Raw genomic sequence first — 19,740 nt, 5'->3', positions numbered from 1 at the left:
CCCAGTCTTCGGAGCCTAAAGCCAGCAATGGCCAGGGGTTACGCGAGTACCAAGCCTGCACCACCAGTGGCACGGGGCGGCTGAGTGCAGAGGTCAAAATCAGAGTTCAGCCCAATGCTTTCCAATGGAGACAGGGGATGCTCGAAGCCACACTGCTTGCAGGCAAGTAAATCGGTTGCAGGGGCCAAGCTTTGGGGGTTAGCACAGGCACAGTGGGTGCCATCAAGCATACATCACCAGCGGCACAAGGGCAGCCGGGTGCAAATTCGATGTCCGCGCCTAATGCTTTTCAATAAGGATCTGCTTGACGGTAAAGAGGCTGCAGGTGTGGCACCGGAGGTTGCAGGAGGAAGACCAACAACAGCAGAGGTAATTTGGGAGGTAGGGGACCGTTGGGGCACTGTCGATTTAGTTCAGCAAGGCCCAGGGGCTTCAGGTGCAAGGGTGCCTTTGGATGTCAAAGTCTTCCTGTCGGTCGCGGTTGGGAGGAGCCTCTGGATTCACACTGCAGGCGCTGTCGTAGAGGTCATGAGCGGTCAGCGAACGCTGGACACAAGGTCAGGATCGCACGGGAGACTTCACTGCACAGGTGAGCCACTCACACTCAGGCCGTGGTGTGCAGACTGCAGAGTGGGCTGGGGACGCATGTCTGCCTGGATCCGGAGTCTTTGGAGTCGGTTCCTTCTGGACAGGTCCGCTGTTCTTGGGAATTGAAGTCTTTAATGATGGTAACAGTCCTCCCAGGGGTTTCAGAGGTCTCTGGCTGCAAGACAGGCCACAGGGTCCTCGAAGCTGGAGACAGGCCAGTAGGGCTGGGGCCAAGGCAGTTGCAATGCCCTAACTGGGTAGTCTCCAAGTCCAGATTACCTGGTCTGCTGGCATAATAGTATTTACAGGGGTCATCAGTGGGCCCGGGTCTAGGAGCTTGTCTGATGCATTGCCTGGACCTGAAAACATCTCTTGCAAGGTAGTGTCTCTACGGCTTCACTGGAAGAGGTTTAGCCAAGCTTTTTCCCGGTAACAGTGGCTAAAGGGACATTTCTACCTTTAAGTCCTTCGCTCCCGGATGTCACATTGACTGTTTGCTCTTCATGCTCAGAGCCATGATGAACAAAGCTAGCTGCGCACTGACCGTCTTGGTGTATTGAGATGGACTAATTGCTCGCTGCAGTTTGATGTAATTAACTGGAATTCCTTAATAAAACATTAAAAACATTAGTTCTTCAGTTCCCTTCACTACTGATAACCAACGAGGAGTGTCTTCGAGTTTGTACCACTTCAGTACCGTGCTGCAGCTCATAACCTTTTCCTCTCAACTTTTTCAAGACAGTTCCTGTCTTCCATCTCAGAAGACCCTGCTGAGGATGGGTTTTGCGCTCTCTTCCTAGCAGTGGAGACTATGAGAGCCTCAGGGTACACACGAGGGTTAGAGGTTCTCGTGGTCCTTGGTGATACCGATGTAATGAAGACATCTCTCGTCTGTTGCAGAACACAAGCTGCACAGGCAAGAATAGATGGTTAATGCAGCTCCAAAGTAAACAGATCACACATCAGCCCATCCAGCTTTAAATTCATTTGCAAACTCCCTGCCCTTCTGCATCGCTGCTTTCCAACAGTAGGAGGAGATTGGGAAGACATCTGTGGGGAGTAATTATATCTCATAAAACTGATCTCAGCCAATGAATCCCATGAGCTCAAACCTAACTCCACTTTTAAAGCCTCCAACGCAGCTCTGTGGCAGATCTTATGATGTTCTTTATTGTGAACCCTTCCATGTCCTCCCAACCAACTGGAGAGTTGAGAGAAATGAACTCAGACCCATGAAGGGCTTTAGTGGTTGCTTTCGCACTGTCGGCTCTAAGAACTGATTCAAGTCCCCAAAACTATTGAAACAAAGAAAACTGTAACACACTGCAATATCGAAGTCTATATACTGGGGAACATGTTCCAATTTTGACCAACCTAGCCACCATCAGAACTTAGATAATTTGGTGGGAAACATTAATGTTCTGGATTTATCTGTATTAATTATGAGTTTGCTGGTTCCACAATACTTTTTGAGGGACAGCAGTTTTTGTTGGAGCCCAGTGAGGGTGTTTTTCATGATTACAAGTTCATCTGTAGGTCCTCAGCAAGAGGCAGGGTTTGTCCCGATCTTTGGAGGGAAGGAGTGATTCTCTAGGAGTACTAGGAGATGATCAGCCAGGAAAAGAGTTAAAAGAGAGGTGGTCAAGACACGCCCTTGCTTTAGGATATTAGAAACTGGAATACTTTGCTGCAGCCGTCTGTCCAGATCTATTACACCTTGAGCCCAGATATTACTACAGAGTACTCGTAACATGATTAGTAATCCTGGAGGGATCGACGACGCACAGATTTTTGCCACCAGCGCAACACAAAGCATCCTATCGAAGGCGACCAGAAAATCCTGAAGCAGCAACATACACACTAAGCAACATCTGCAGATCTTTCGGCAATCGCCCAAAGGGCTAAACAGTTGTTTATCGATGGATGAATTCATTGAAAGCCCTCTTACCATGGAATAATAACCTCATCAGATAACCAATCCCTGAGCATTTTCAAAAAAACTACCTTAGAAAAGACTTTGGCTACAATGCTATGAAAGGGATAAGCAACTCTTAAGGATTGAGGAACACACTCTGAAGAGGTGACTCAATGGAAAAAAGGTAACTCAAGGCATGACACTGCCCTCAGTGACAAGGCTACGCGTGGTACGATCTGTGATACTACAGGACAGCTACTGAGGAACTAAAATCAGACACTAACAGGGGTACGTCAGGCTGGGTCTGTGCTGATACATCAGGAGCCCCAGGACAGAAACGAGCAGAAATCCTGGAGGAGAGTGCAATGGCAAAAGAAGAACACACTTCCAATGCTCAGAAGTTCAGTTCTGTGCGCAGTTAGTCGCAAATGATCACTATGTACAGTTTCTTTCAGTTAGAAATAAGAAAACCGGTTAAAGTAGTCACCTGAGACATAACTACATCCAACCACAGCGTGGTGGCACTGGACCTAAACGTACAAAGAGCTGGAGTATCCTTAGAACATCCAGCACTTGCCAGACCAGCCCCTCCAGGGCCAATAAGGCCCCAAGGCTTCCACTTGTTCTGAACGAGGAAAATAATGACTGACTGCTGGAACCCTCGAGCCTCAAGTAATATTGCCCAAGGGGCCATAAAGCAGGGAGGGATTATTTTCAGGTTTTAGTTGCTGACCACTGAAACAATAGAGGAGGGAAAACAAGGATTCTAAATTCTTTAAACTGGTGTCCAACAAACCCAGCAAAGGCAGACTTTGTTCAGGTGGAACGTACTCAACACTTATCACAATAGCTCTTAGGACCGTCGCTCCCAGAGTCATCTCGACCTTTAAACCTGAGGACCAGGTACAATACGTATTATCAAATAAGGAAATTCAGAATTTACTTGATAATGCCATGAACCTCCTGAAGGCCTTCCTCTGTTCTTGTTACATGTCCCAAGACTACTGCATTGGCCTCTAATTCTGAGATTGATCCGAACTCTCTAGAATAGTTCTAAGATTCTGAAAATCTCTCTGACCCGTGAGCGTCCATATTGTTGCCCCTTAAGCTCTTCTGCTGTAGTCTCCTCACCTTCAACTTATCAACATTGATTGCTCTACTTTTTAGGTCTCGTGGCGATTACCACGCGAAAGCGCGGTCTCGCCAGAGACCTATTGTCACCGGCTCTGCTTCCCAGGAGACAGGAGATGGGCAATCGCATGCTCTGGATTCGGATCGGCGCGGGCCGCGCGCAGACTGAAACACACGCGCGCACACACATCTCCTGTCTCCACTGCAAGCCTGCTGCTTACTTTCACTTTCCCTCCCCCCACCAGTCATCGGGCTCTTTTTACACATGCACGCACGCATACATACATACACACACACAAGCGCACACACAGACACACACACAGACACTCGCACACACAGACACACTCGCACACACACACACACCCGCACACGCACACATCCCCCTCACACCCCACTCACCGGGTTCTTTTCGCGTGTCCCTCTCTCCCTCGGCAGCCAGCGGGTCATTCTCAGCAGCAGGCAGGGATATCCACGAGCACGGGAGCCCCGCTAGCTGACACACAAATCTTCCGGCTGACGGGCACGCAAATCTTTCGGCTGACGGGCACAGGAGTGCGGGGTAGGCTAACGTCTGCTTCCTGTCTTTTTGCGGCCCCGCCCCCGTCCCAACACAGGTTGCCTGGCTTCCTGTTCAAGCCGGGCTGCGGCGGTGAGTTTTTAATATCTTTTAGTCGAATCCCTTATTAGACATTGCATTTTCCTGGATATTTTATGTTTGCAGCAGCCTCGACTTGCGCTCTTTTTGCTCCTGTATCTTTTTGAATATACTTCATGCGTCATCCCTTTCCTTCTCAGCCCCGTCCATTCACTCTCCTACGTATTTCCGATCACCCCCTCCACCACCCACGCATTCCACCCCTCACCTGTAAGCACTTTTCATTTGGCGCTGTCAGTGTTTGGACAGCAGCGCTTTCTCGCGCACTCCCTGCAGACCAGCCACACTACTACGACTGGTGCATGTGCGAAGACGCCCACTACAGACCAGCCTCAGCCCGAACTTCTCCCAGCATAAACCACCACCCTCAATGTGGACCCGCCCGATACCTGGAGGCCACTCGGGTCAACAATACGAACCGAGCAAGAATCCTGCATGTCGCGTCGAAAAATACAGAAACAATTTGTTAACCGCAATATGCAATTGCTGAGAAAATGGTCAATGTTTTTGCCTGTAAATCTGCTAAGAATATAAAGATAGGGGCCAGTTTTAAAGTCTGTTTACAGTTATTGAAAGCCAACACAGGTTGCCTGGCTTCCTGTTCAAGCCGGGCTGCGGCGGCGAGTTTTTAATATCTTTTAGTCGAATCCCTTATTAGACATTGCATTTTCCTGGATATTTTATGTTTGCAGCAGCCTCAACTTGCGCTCTTTTTGCTCCCGTATGTTTCTGAATATACTTCATGCGTCATCCCTTTCCTCCTCAGCCCCGCCCATTCACTCTCCTATGTATTTTCGATCACACCCTCCACCACCCATGCATCCCACCCCTCACCTGTAAGCACTTTTCATTTGGCGCTGTCAGTGTTTGGACAGCAGTGCTTTCTCGCGCACTCCCTGCAGACCTGCTACACTACTACGACTGGTGCATGTGCGGAGACGCCCACTACAGACCAGCCTCAGCCCGAACTTCTCCCAGCATAAACCACCACCCTCAATGTGGACCCGCCCGATACCTGGAGGCCACTCGGGTCAACAATACGAACCGAGCAAGAATCCTGCATGTCGCGTCGAAAAATACAGAAACAATTTGTTAACCCCAATAAGCAATTGCTGAGAAAATGGTCAATGCTTTTGCCTGTAAATCTGCTAAGGATATAAACATAGGGGCCAGTTTTAAAGTCTGTTTACAGTTATTGAAAGCGCTTTAAATCAGCATGCTTATAACAAGCAAGACTAGCACTCTATATTACTTTCAACTTTGCTTAGCATAAGCAACAGCTAACCATTCACAAACAATGTTTATATACCAATTGCAAATAAAAAAAAAAGAATTATGCAAAGCATTGTCATTTACAATGCCAGTAACTCAAACTTTAATGCTGCAAGACCTATTGCATTGTAAATACTTGTTTTTTTACCCTGAAGTGTTAACACATTTAGCACTTTATTTCTTCACCTCATGCTCTAAATTGAGTTTCCTCCATGTTTGATTTAAATAAAGAGCACGCTGAAGCTTGAGCAACAACATGTTCTCTGCAATCCGGAGCCTCCACACTACATCCCGACTCACCAAAGCACCCTATGCAAAGCTGCATGAAGCACCCATATTTAGCATGTTCCACGCTGTACTAGAACCTGCCAGAGGCCGGCAACATTCATCTCAGCACTGGATAGTCCCAAGTCATCTACTCCACGTGCAACACATGTGTTCATCACTGGATAGTCCAAAGTCATCCTCTCCACATCCAACACGTGCTCATCACTGGATAGTCCCTAGTCATCCTCTGCACATCAAACACATGTGCTCATCACTGGATAGTCCCAAGTCATCCACTCCACATACAACACGCGTCTCCTGCACTGGATAGTCCCAAGTCATACAATCACATACAACACAAGTACTGAGCACTGGATACTTCCAAGTCATCCACTCAACATACCACACGTGCTCAGCATGGGATAGTCTCAAGTCATCCACTTCATGTCCAACACATGTACTCAGCACCGGATAGTCCCAAGTCATCCACTACACATACAACACGTGCTCAGCACGCAATAGTCTCAAGTTATCCACTTCATGTCCACACGCGTACTAAGCAGCGGATAGTCCTAAGTAATTCATTCCGCATACAACACGTGTACTCACCACTGAATTCTCCCAAGTCATCCACTCCACATACAACACGTGCTCAGCACGGGACACTCCCAAATCAACCTCTCCACATACTACACATGCGCTGCTCAGCATGGGATAGTCTCAAGTCATCCACTTCATGTCCAACACGCGTACTCAGCACCGGATAGTCCCAAGTCATCCACTCCACATACAACACATGTGTTCAGCACAGGATACACCCAAGTCAACTTCTCCATATACAATACATGTGCTCAGCACAGGATAGTCTCAAGTGATCCACTTCATGTCCAACACGCATACTCCGCACCGGATAGTCCCAAGTCATCCACTCGACATATAACATGCGCTCAGCACAGGATACTCCCATGTTATCCTCTCCACATAATACATGTGCTCAGCACGGGATACTCCCGAGTCATCCTCTCCAAGTCTGACACGCGTACCTCAAGAGTCTGAATGTGCTCAAACTTGTCTGCGTCCCATTGCTTAATTTTACGGTCCTTTCCAGCAGTGAAGAAGAGGTGAGACTTGGGTGAGAACTGTAGGAACATCACACTGTAGGATGAAAGGAAACAGAGCCAGGTTATATCAAACACTAAACCACCAGTCACTGTAAGTAAACGTATCCTCGTACTCAAAAACAGTTCCATGACTACAACAGGTACAGCATAAGCAGAGGTTATGTAGAAACATCTCTATTTCTTGACACACGCTATAAGAAATGCGTTACTTACCTGTAACAGCAGTTATCCAGTATTGGTGTCTTTCATAGATTCACATGCCTGAATCATTCCCCGTCGCCGAGACGGGAGCCTCCGGTACATAAAAAAGTAATGTCCTATAGACATACATAGAGAAAATAGGCCTAAGGGCTTCCCCTTAGTAGCCTTACCTCGTCCTTATGTAAAAAGGACCAAACTCTCACAGTTAGCCAATCAGCTCCGACCTCCCTCTAGAACCTTCCTGGGAGGAGCCTCAGTCCCTCAGATTTTCGTACGTACCCAGCTAGGTTGGCGTAATATTGTTAGAGAGGGATGTGAGCCCTTCCAGGGGAGGTGGGAGGGTTGCATGTGAATCTATGAAAGACACCAATACTGGATAACTGCTGTTACAGGTAAGTAACGCATTTCTTATCCAGTATTTGGGTGTCTTTCATAGATTCACATGCCTGAATCAGAGTAGCCAGCAATTATATATGCACAATCGTAAGCAAGTAGTTCTGCAGACATGTCAGACAATACACAGATCATCAACAACATGGTAAAAAACAGCGTAAGCAGAAACATAAGAATGTGCATACCTGGATGGCGGGATGTAGGAAGGCTCACCTCACTGAAAGAGATGGCGTAGCACCGCCTGGCCCACTGCCGCATCCTTCTGAAGCTCTGAATCCAGGCAGTAGTGCCTGGAGAAAGTGTGCGGAGACTTCCAGGTCGCCGCCTGGCATATGTCCAAGATTGGCACTCCAGCGAATAGCGCCGCTGACGTGGACATCGCCCTTGTGGAATGAGCAGTAACACGATCAGTCAAAGGCCGTCCGGCCTGGTCGTGGCAGAATGCAATCGCCGAGGAGATCCATCTGGAGATACTCTGTTTCGTAAGAGGCAGGCCCGTTCTTGGGCTGCTGTATGCCACGAACAGTTGTGTAGACTTTCTGAGATCCTTGGTTTTATCCAAGTAGAACTTTAGGCATCGTTTGAGATCCAAAGAATGCAGCGCCCTTTCCGCCGCCGTGGAAGGGTTCGCAAAGAAGGACTTAAGGACAATCGGTTCATTCAGATGAAAGTCCGAAGGCACCATGGGTATAAATTTAGGGTTCGGTCTCAGTACCACCCTGTCCTGTCCGAATTGCAGATATGGTTCCTGAATGGATAATGCTTGTAGCTCGCTAACTCTCCTGGCCGATGTCAGAGCGAGCAAGAGCGCCGTTTTCCAAGAGAGGTGTTTGATAGACGCCCGATGAATGGGTTCAAACGGATGTCTCATGAGCTGGTTGAGTACCAGATTCAGTTGCCAGGTCGGAGGGACCTTCCGAGGCCTCGGAAAGGATCTGTAGAGCCCCTTCAGGAATTGCTTGACCAGCCTACTTGACCACAGGGAAGGGCCTGTAAAAGTTCTGGTGAACCTAGAGATGGCTGCCAGGTGAACCTTAATGGAAGCGTGTGCTAATCCTGACTGCGCCAGATGTAGGAGGTATGGCAGTATCTGTTCAGGGGTGACTTCAAGCGGCCGCAGGCCCTGGCCGAGCACCAAATGCAGAACCGTTTCCACTTGAGGGAGTAGGTTTTGTTCGTACTACCTGCCCTCGCTTTCGCTAGAACCTCCCTGCAGTCCTGCGGGATATCTAGGTCACAGAACTCTCTGTGCTCAGGAGCCAGGCCGATAACTTGAGCGAGTGGAGGCTCGGGTGCTGTACCTGTCCGTCGGACATCGTTATGAGGTTCGGGTGCTGCTTCAGGCGAATCGGAGGCCTGATGGAGAGGCGAAGCAGATCCGAGAACCAGTGTTGTCTCGGCCAGAACGGAGCAATCAGGATCAGGGTGCAGGGCTCCGCTTTCATCTTCCGGAGGAGCCTCGGGATCATCGGAAACGGAGGAAAAGCATACGCAAACACGCTGAACCAACCGATGGAAAAAGCATTTCCCAGCGACCCCTGTTGGGGATGCCAGCTTGCGTAGCTTGGGCATTTGGCGTTCCCCCTGGTGGCGAACAGGTCGATTTTCGGGACACCCCACTGAGAGAAGATGTGAGCCAGAGTGTCGTCGTTCATTTCCCACTCGTGGGAGAGGGATGTCTGTCTGCTGAGGGCGTCCGCGATGGTATTGTCCTTTCCGGGAACATATTCCGCTTTGAGCGAGATGCTGTGCAACACCAGCCAGTTCCAGATTTTCTGAGATTCGCGTGATAGAGAGAGCGACCGCGTTCCCCCCTGTTTGTTTAGATAGTGCATCGTCGTGGTGTTGTCTGTCTTGACGAGCACCGGGGAGTTCTGGATGCGTGGCAGGAAGGCTTGCAGAGCAAGATAGACCGCCCTCAGATCTAAAAGGTTTATGTGGAGCAGTTTCTCCTGATCCTCCCACTTGCCGTTGATCCGAAGGTCCTGGAGAACAGCGCCCCAGCCCTCCAGGGAGGCATCCGTCGTTATTACCAGGGGCGCCGCCGGAAGGAGAAACGGCAAGCCTGCCGTTAGATTCTTTCGATGTCTCCACCATGGCAGACTTTTGGAAATCTTTGGCGTTATCCTTACAATGTCTTCGAACGAGCCAGTACTCTGAGTCCATTGGCTCGTGAGAGCCTCCTGCAAGGGGCGCATCCTGAGCCTGCAGTGAGGGATGAGGAGTATGCAGGAAGACATCATTCCTAGTAAGGAGGTGTAAGTCCGGACTTTGAGGCGTGTCTTTGCTGCCACAGCCGTGGCCAGGGACAGAATCTTGTCCGTTCTTTCCTTTGAGGGGAAGGCCCTTGCGCACTCCGTGTCCAAGGTAGCCCCGAGGAAGGTAATCCTTGTCATCGGAGTAGTGTAGGATTTTTTGAGATTTAGGGTCAATCCCAGCTGTTGAAAAAGAGTGGTGCAGGCGTTGGAGGACTCGGCTGCGCCTTCGGGTGAGGGTGCCTTTACCAGCCAGTCGTCGAGGTAGGGGAAGACTTGGTGACCGAGCTGACGTAGAAAAGCCGCCACCGGTGCAAGGCACTTTGTGAAAATCCGCGGCGCGGACTTTAGGCCAAACGGCAGGACCTTGAACTGATAATGTCTGCCTGCCACCTCGAACCTCAGGAACTTTCTGTGACGCTTGAGGATGGGGATGTGGTAGTAGGCGTCCTGGAGGTCCAGGGAAGTCATGAAATCTCCCTTTTCCAGTGCGCCCAGGATTTCCTGGATTGTCACCATCCTGAATGACTGGCTCCGTAGGAAGGTGTTGAGCGCCCGCAGGTCCAAGATGGGTCTCCACTTGTCTTCCTTCTGTCGCACAAGGAAGAAGTGGGAATAAAATCCCGTCCCCTCCAAGGATGCTGGAACCCTTTCGATTGCTCCTTTGTGTAGCATGACGGACAGTTCCTGGAGAAGGAGGCGTAGGTACCTGTGCTTCCGTCTCAGGGGAGGCGTATTGGGAGGGATGTTTGTGAATTCGAGAGAATGTCCAAACCGTATCATTTGCAGGACCCACCGGTCCGTGGTAATTTGTTGCCAATTGGTGAGGAAATGGGTCAGTTTTCCTCCAATTTGAAAGGATGGAGACGGTGGTGGGACTGGCTGGAGTAATCGGTCACTGGCGGCCGCCAGCGCCCTTCTTGGTATTTTTGCCTCTGAAGGTAGATCTGCCACAGGAAGATTGTCTACCCTGTTGCTGCCTGTGCTGGAACTGATTTCTGTTATTGTACGAGTAAGAGGACCTGTTCTGGTAGGAACCCCTATAGGAGGACAGACCTCTTGAGCGGCCGCCCCGAAAGGACTGGTTTCGTGACTGCAGGGTGCCCAGTGCCCTGGCGGTATCGGTATCTTTCTTTATGGCCTGCAGCGCCTCATCGATTTTTTCACCAAAAAGATGCTGGCCGTCGAAGGGCATGTCCAGCACCTTTGATTGAACCTCCTGGCGGAAAGATGTAGCTTTTAGCCAGCCCTGACGGCGGAGAACCGCAGCCCCAGCGAGCTGACGGAACCCAGTCATTGCCGCGTCAATAGCACAGTCGATTATCTCTGCCGCGGAATTCTGACCTTCCACAAGGAGTGCCTTGACCTCGCTCTGGACTGCGTCGGGCAGTTCCTGTACGTAAGGGGCAATGTCCTCCCAGAGTTGGCGATTGTAGCACCCCAGTAGGGCGATGGAGTTGGACACTTTGATTGTCATTGCAGACGTAGTCGTGAACCTCTTTCCAATCGTGTCCAGTTTCCTGCCTTCCTTGTCAGGAGGTGCGGACAGCGGGAAGGATGGGTTGCGAGAGTGTTTCTGGGCCGCCTGAGTCACCACCGAATCCGGTTTAGGGTGGGCGTTGAGGCAAGCCGCCGCCGTTTGTGGGGCTTTATATTTCTTGTCCAGGCGTGGCACCACCGCGGGCACAGAAGCGGGCGTTAGCATCAATTTCTTGCCCTGGTCCCATAGAAACTCAATAATCGGAATAGATTTAGCCGATTTTTGGCTGTGCTCTTTGAAGTCATGCAAAAAGCATTCCGTTTCAGTTGATTCAACGACCATATGAAACCTCTTAGCCGCCCTGTCCACCAGTTTGTGAAAGCCGCCAATGTCCGTTGGCATCGAGTCCGCTTGGCGTGGGTGCGGCGAAGCCGGAGACGACGAAGCTGGGGAGGACGCTACATATTCATCTTCGTCATGCTGGTCTGAGTGGACGTCTTGGACCTCTCCTTCTTCTAATTCTTCCTCTTCTTCCTCTTCTTCCGAGGATTCCTCCGCCTGAGGTTGGACCTTGTCACGGGGTCTCACCACCTGAGGCCGGATCTGTTCGCGTCCGCCTTGGGCGGGAGGGTGATTTGGGGCGGACGCCGGGGCACTTGTGACAGGCGTCTGAATCCCACTGTCTGCATCCGGGAAGCGTTGTTTGTAGTCTTGCACTAGGTACCGCAGATCATTGACAAGGGTCGCCGGCAGGCATATCATTGGGGTGACCTCCGTGCGGACACTAGCATGGACGGAGTGTTCCTGATAAGTGAACTCCTCCTGCTCTTCGTCAGTACTCTGGCATTTGACGTTAAGGTCCGAGATAGAGGTAGCGGGACCTGGCTGGTCTTCCCCTTCAGACTCTTCACTTTGGAAGATTTCCTGAGGTGGCTGCTTTTCCACTCTGCTCGGAGACGTCGATTCCGGGGTGATCTGCGCCCTGGTAATTTTGCCAGACGTGGCCTGTAATCTTGCCGCGGTGGAGGGAGCCGTTGACGGTGTTAACGAGAGGGCAGACACCTCGACTAGCTTGGATTTCTTCCATGGCGCCGTCAGTGCCGCCTCCGTCGACGATTCGCCCGTGGACGGAGCCTCTGTCGTCAACGACGACCTGACCGAGGACGGGGTAGTCGACGGCACCTTCGTCGTGGGTGACGATTTCGACGTCGATGCACAAATGGACGGCGAGCCCGGTATCGGTGCCTTCGTCGACACCACCGTTGGAACTGGCGTCTTCGGCATCGACGGCTTCATGTTCGAACTTCCCGTCGACGTCTTTTTTGTCGACGGTGTGTTCTTCGGTAGCGATTTTGACGACGATGGGCTCGTCAACGCTGACGTCGTCGGCGGGGACTCCGTCGTTGATAAGGTCTTCGTCTTCGACGATGACTTCAGTAAAATGATAGAGGAAACAGGTCTACCTGAGGACGAGGATGTAGTCGTGGTTGCCGCCGCTGAGGGCGACGACGCTGACGTCGTCGACACGGTGGTCGTGACCGAGGTAGTCCTCTGGGCATGTCTAGTGGTAGACGGAGCAGGCTTTTTGAAAGTTTGATCGTCTCGAACAGACACTGAAGATGTCGTAGATTTTGCCTCTGAAGACTTCTTGTGTGCCTTCTTAGGAGGAGCGTCTGCATGGCCAGGGGAATGTACCCTGGGCCTCTTTTTAGAGACTTCCGAGGACCGGGAAACACTGCCTTGTGAAGATTCCAGAGTGTCTCTGTCCTTAAGCCTGTCGAGCCATGCGAGAAGGCGAGCCTCTCTATCCTTCACAGTCTTTTTAGGGAAGGCTCTACACACCCAGCATTTGTCAGAGAAGTGGTCAGGGTACAGGCAATACAAGCACAGATCGTGCTTATCATCCGCATGAATCCGTTTCTTCCCGCATGAAGAGCAGGCCCTGAAAAGAGCTTTCTTCTGCGATTCCGACATGGAAGAGGCCTTTTTCTGCGATTCCGACATGGAATAAGGCAGCGGAAGGGCAACACGTACTGTAAGAACAGTGTAGTGAAGCAGTGTATTGAAGATTTGAGATCGAAGCACTTTCAAAGAAAGTTTGATGATTTCGAAGAAAAACCTGAGGAGAGCTCAGGCTGGAGACTCCCTAGCACAACGTGCGGTAGAAAATCTGAGGGACTGAGGCTCCTCCCAGGAAGGTTCTAGAGGGAGGTCGGAGCTGATTGGCTAACTGTGAGAGTTTGGTCCTTTTTACATAAGGACGAGGTAAGGCTACTAAGGGGAAGCCCTTAGGCCTATTTTCTCTATGTATGTCTATAGGACATTACTTTTTTATGTACCGGAGGCTCCCGTCTCGGCGACGGGGAATGATTCAGGCATGTGAATCTATGAAAGACACCCAAATACTGGATAAAAACACTTCTCTCATTCACGTTACAATGCATACAAATAAAAGCTACTGACGGAGCTTTCACACTGCACATGAGCTGAGAAGACATTAAAGAAGCTTTAGAAGATCTGCACTGTTTCTCGATAGCCAGACCTCTACTGGACACACGCCTGTTGTCCATAGGTTACACAGGAAACTCTGTCCCTCATTGTAAGACAGACGTCCTACCCACAACACAAGTAGGAACTGGCCCTCTATATCAACTTGCAAAATTTTCACAACGTTTGGTGTGGTGAGAAAGAATATTCAAGGGAGAGGAGACAAATTTCTCGCACCAAAATTCTCCAGTGTCAAATAATCTTTGTACAAACATGACCCAGATCACTGATCTTCCAAAGCACTCACACTCGCAAAAGACTGAAAGCTCAGCCTTCTAATCACCTACACTGATGAAAACAAGACACCTCCAACGAACCCCAATCTCTGGAGCCTTTTCCTTCTCCCGTGGGGTTAACTTAAAATAGGCCAGCTTTTCCCTGGATACCCACTCCTGTTTATATTGTGTTCATTGGCGCTGCACTCAGAGGTTTAAAGAATCATTCTGCTGGATACAAGTAGAGTTTGGCATCTGAAGGCATGATCGGATGCCAAAGCGAAACAAAAGGGGATGATGGACGGAGCGTTAGAGCAAATCAAACACTCACCCCCAGTCAACTGATCTGGGTTTAATCCATCACCATTCTTTAGCTCACTCCGCCACCCAAGTTCAGACATGGCCATATGCAAATCAGTGTGACTTTGTGCCCCATGGGAACAGTCCAGCCCGAACTGCCAAGCCATGTCTTCCCTGGGACCGGTTTCTGGCTAATCAGCCGTCATCAACCAGGCTAGCTTGAATTTAGTGGCAAAGTGAGCAAGGGACCCACATCTGGGCATACCCTGCCAACTAAGGGCGAACAAAGCGAAACAAAAGGGGATGATGGACGGAGCGTTAGAGCAAATCAAACACTCACCCCCAGTCAACTCGGATGCCAACCATAAACTCTATTCCCACCCATCAAACCTCTAGACTAGCACTGGCCCGTATTCAGATAAGACCCCGAAAAAGGTAGTACCCCTGTTACCTGAGACAATACCCTCAAAAACTGCAGGAAGCTGGTACTTTAGATGATATACCCCTGAGTGGTTATATTGTGCACAGAGTCCAGAGATTGCCCCAGAAGTGAACAGGGCTCAAGGCAAATTGAAAGTGCTCTATTTTAGCTAGAGGGGGCGAGCAGTCTTAGGCCTAACACAGACGAGTGCAAGACATTTATTGCACAACATTGACCAATAAACAGACGACTCTACACTAATTTTATAAAAATAGGTTTCTTTCAAGATTTATTTTAATACCAAGATATGTTAAAAGGTAAAAACATTTTAAATAAAAATACTTTTCACTTACAAAACCTGGAAAATGATGTGGTTTCAGTTGTAAGTGCACAAGGTCCATGTGAACCAGGTCCCCTGTGCCAGTGCTTCTTCCCTAAAACGGCACCACGTTTGGCAATTCAGAGCCCCTGTAAGACCCTAGTAAATGGTACCTGGGTACTTAGGTCATTGGCATTGAAGAAACCCCCACCTAGGACATCAAAACTGCCACTTCAGCCGACATGCCCTGGTGCAGACAAAAAAGACAAAGTCGACATGGCACACTGTCTGTGTGCCATGCCAAGGCAGCATTACCTAAGGTACGCGTAAGTCGCCCCTCTAGCAGGCTTTCCTAGACCTAAGGCTGGCTGCACTATATCCCAGTTGTGGGCATATCTGCATGAGCAGATATACCCCTACAATGTCTAAGTCTATTCCCTAATGTTATAAGTACCAGTGTAATCAGAGTACATGGATGATAAATCAACAACTGGTGTTCCACAGCACCATGATGGCTTCCCTGAACACAGGAGTGTTTGGTACCAAACAACTCCTCTCAAAACACCTACACGAATGCCAGTGTAGGGTTTATTGAAAAAAGTACCCAGAGGGAACCTCAGAAGTGCCCCTTGAAAACCTGCCGACCCTGGTGTGTTCCCGACTGGCGTTAGTCAGCCTGCCACCACCAGACATGTTTCTGGACCCCTGAGTCGAGAGCCCCTGCTCTCTGAGGCCAGAAACAAACCACATCCTGGGCGGAGGGACCACACCTCTTGCCCCAGGATGGGCACAGTGCTCGAGAGGGAAGCTTCAAAGTCCTTGCCGCCTTTACAATGTGACCCCAGCCTCTGCTGCTAGCAGCTGATGGCCGCCCCTTGGCTCAAACTCCCACTTTTAGTGGAAGAACCAGTGGGAAAAACAAGTGGGAATAGGAGGTGTGCCCCCCTTCGCCAACTCCACCCCTCAGGTGCTAGGAGGTGAAGGAAAGCACTTTTTTCAGTGCCCACAATCTTGAAGATGGTGGGACCTATCCAATCAGGGCTAGGGCAATGCCCCCTCCCACAGGAGGGTGGCATATTAGAGGGTGTAGACACCCCAGGTATGGAACCCATTAGTTCCATACCTGCTACTACCCTGTAATGCCCCTAAATTTCATATTTAGGTGGCTCTCCCAGATCCTGAAATCAGAATCCTTATGACCTAAGAAGAGCCAGACACTACAGCATTGCACCAGCAGAGAAGACTGCAGACACCCGCTGACTCTGCACCAGCCCTACAGGCCTGTCTGCAGCACTTGACGATCCTTTGCCAAAAGACGATCTGTCCTGCAGCCCAGCAACGTCCAAAGCCTTGGGAGGAATGCCTGCATTCGATAAAGATCAAGATCTTGTGCAGACAGTGGATATGTCCAGAACCAAACAACTTTAATGAAAAGGAGCTCAACCATGAGGAACCGCAAAACCACCACTGGACCCACTCTGGACCCGATGCCCAAAGCCTTAGTCCAAGTGGCCCACTGGTCCTGCATAGGTTCCAAGTCCACCATGAGCTGATCTCTGCTGGACTCCACCTCGACGCCTGCAGCCTCAGCTCGAAGACTACCATGGACGAAACCTGTCAGGTAAGACTTTTCCAACATCTTAGGATACCCCTGCACCTGACGCCCCTGTGCCTTGGGGACCACAATTATCGGTGTCCCTTCTTCCCCTAGCATCTCTACTTACCTGGGAAGCTGTGGGATTTCTTCGGGCATGCTCCTGTCCCAAGCCTGCAGCCCTTTCCAAAACTGATCTCCCCCCATTGAATTGCATTGGGCGGCCAAAGCTGTGTTGGCACTCTGCACCCACCACCCCTATGCAGCTGGGGGTGTAAGTTTGGTGCTGCCTTGTAGCCCCCTCTGTAGTTACCTTAACTCCAGGAGATTGACCCTGACACTGGTTTACTCACCTGTGAGCAGTGCATCTTCAATAACCCCAGTCTCAATGTGTTACCATTGGGTGCCTGACCCCAAATTTGACCTCTGCAACTGGTGGCCCCTCTGATGATGGTGGTGCATTCTCGGTACCAATTTGAACCTTGCCTGGTATTGTCCTGAAAGACTGGATATGTAAGTTGTGTACTAACCTGAATAACTGCATTCTTTTTTCTCCCAAAAGTTAACAAGTGGCCACTTGTTAAAAGGTAAAGTATTCTTATTAAAAAACGTACTTACCTTTTCATGCATTTCTTGGTCTTAAAATAAATCTTGAAATAAGCTTTTTTTTCAAAAATTGGTGTGAATCTCCTTTCTGAGTTGTGGGTCATTTATTAGTCAATGTGTGCACAACAAATGTCTTGCACTCCTCTGTGTTAGGCCTAAGGCTGCTCACCCACAGCACCTCTTATGGGGCACTTTGGGTTTACATCGAGCCCTGTGCACTTCTAGGGGAATCTCTGGACTCGTTGCACAGTGTAACCACCCAGTGGTATACCATATGCAGCGCCAGCTACCTAGAGAAGGGGAGTCAGGACTAGGGTTAGATCCAGTCTGTATTGGGTCAGTGAGGGTAAGACGGTATGAAGTTCAGCCCATGAGCAGAGTCGCTGCTGGCTTCTCACCTGTCCTCGTGAGCGAAGAGGGAGCGGTGGCAATCCCCAAAGTCCAGCCCCCAGATCTTGACATTTCTGTCCGCAGAGCCGGTGGCAATCAGGGCGCTGTCCTGTGTGAAGAAACGCATCACGACACAGAATCAGACCTTGCACTGAAACGGTTAGTAAACTGAACTCATGGGTTTGTCAGATGAAACACCTCAGAGAACTAACTGCATAAACAAGACAAGAAAAAATCAAAGATGGCAATAAAATATGAAAACTACCCACACAAATATAATCCCCTCTAATAAAAAACATATACAGTGACAATCTCAGTGGACATTCTCACCACAATGCAAAGATTATATGCACAGAATCAAAATCTAGGCTTTCAAGAAACATTTCTAAAAATCCATATTCCTTTTTACGGGGTGAGAGTAAAGTAACAACATGTGAAGGAATCCCTTTCTAACTCAGCATTTACATCAGAACTAATAATTAAACACAATATATCACTTAACAGGACAAGTTTAAGTACACACAGTACTACTTTTAAGAGATCAGTTGATGACTTACGTGGGATATGTCCATGCAGAGGACGGGGAGCTTGTGTCCGTAGAGCGAGAGAAAGAACTGCAAAGGAAAGAGAGGATTCACCAGTCTTATCAGAGCTGCCAAGCAGGACTCACCTTAGTGGTAAGAAAGGAACCCATCGGTGTCAGAATCAAGCAGTCACAGGGACAGAGATTTGATAAATACTGAACATAGATAGGACCTTCCCTCTGTGTCTTTGGCTATGAGGCAATTGTTTAAGGGTTTTCTTCACCTGCTACCACACACCCGTTGCACAGCATTTATTTTTGTGTTCTTATGCAACGCACTCAACCCTGGTGTATCAGCAAACTGTACATACACGAGAAGACAGGCTTACGCTAGCACAGAATAGGATGGAAGAAAAACAATCATATATATACACGAGAGGAAAGTCCAGTTCGGTTGGGTCCTGAATGGGTCGTGGTGAGGCAAGATGCTGAGAAAGGGGAGGGTTACTGGGCGGAAGCGCAGAGGAGAGGAAGTGATGGCAAAGGAGGGACCAGGAGTGGAAAATATACTGTGAGAAGGTGGCCTGATATGCAGTGCTCACTATTCTAGTGATCACTATGTATCAGTCCAACAACCCTTATTGATGATTGGTTGTAAGTCAACCTTATAGACCAGCTATCCTAGTAGCGTGGATACGAGCAGTCTAAGGCTAAAGACTCGAGAGGGCGTGTTAAGCCAGCTGTTATACCACACATATACCCCTTGAACACCAAGTGAAAGGACACCACACAAGTGTTATGAAAATAAACAGTTATTTATTAAGAATCACAACAGCCCTGTACTCTTTATGAGGACAGGGTACTAAGCACAAACCAAAACTCTTACAAAAATACTTAAGTTAGCACAGTATATACAAATGCCCGAGGGGCACGGAAAACCATATACTCTGAAAGTGGAATGCGAAATTACTAGCAGGTAAGTACAGTACTAATAGGCTTTGGAATCGCTAGGACTTGACTATAGAATCGTTAGATTACTTCTAGGAGACCCAGGGGACTCGGGTGCAGTGTGTGCACTCTCACGCGAGATGCGGGACAAAGTCTATGGTAGCTAGAAATTGCAAAGTTAGTGTTCTCGGGCGAACCCGACCTGGTAGGGAGAAACCGAAAGTGGATCCTGACCCTTGGATAGTGAGGCTATGCTGGGGCACCGAAATGCCGAAGTTACCTAGCCCAGGGGCTGCAGCTGCATAGGACTCAAAAGACGTCGGGAATCCTCGTTGCCGGACCAGGAGCCTGGAAGAAAGAAGTTGCTGGCAGGCGACCAGTGAAGAAAGTTCGATGGATCCAAGCCTGGATCGAAGGAAGATGACACCTGAAAGCAGAGGGGACCAAGTTCGAGACTACTAGCCAGTAGTCAGGTGGCACCAGGAGGGCACCGGATGGTAGTCACCTCGACTAGGTGAGTGGGTGACGCTGTGCTCGCAGATCTCATGGACCAGGAGACGTTGTCGGCGACCAGGATGGAGGAGCGAGCTGTCCCACGA

General features: G+C 49.6%; 1 protein-coding gene across 1 annotated transcript in view; it reads right to left on the bottom strand.

The window, feature by feature from the left end:
• The window catches only part of WDR3 (WD repeat domain 3), a 180,737-nt gene that overhangs the window by 66,905 nt on the left and 94,092 nt on the right, over positions 1-19,740 (bottom strand). Inside the window, exons 16-18 of the mRNA XM_086935837.1 lie at positions 18,228-18,284; positions 17,679-17,779; positions 6,872-6,983 (exon numbers count right to left, since the gene is read on the bottom strand). Coding sequence (XP_086791963.1) covers positions 6,872-6,983; positions 17,679-17,779; positions 18,228-18,284 — 270 coding nt within the window. The remainder of the gene's footprint in view (positions 1-6,871; positions 6,984-17,678; positions 17,780-18,227; positions 18,285-19,740) is intronic.

Source organism: Lissotriton vulgaris, chromosome 8 (assembly GCF_964263255.1).
Source record: "Lissotriton vulgaris chromosome 8, aLisVul1.2, whole genome shotgun sequence".
NCBI classification, from domain to species: domain Eukaryota; kingdom Metazoa; phylum Chordata; class Amphibia; order Caudata; family Salamandridae; genus Lissotriton; species Lissotriton vulgaris.
Note: the sequence above shows the minus strand (reverse complement) of the source record. Positions and strands in the feature narration are given on the sequence as shown.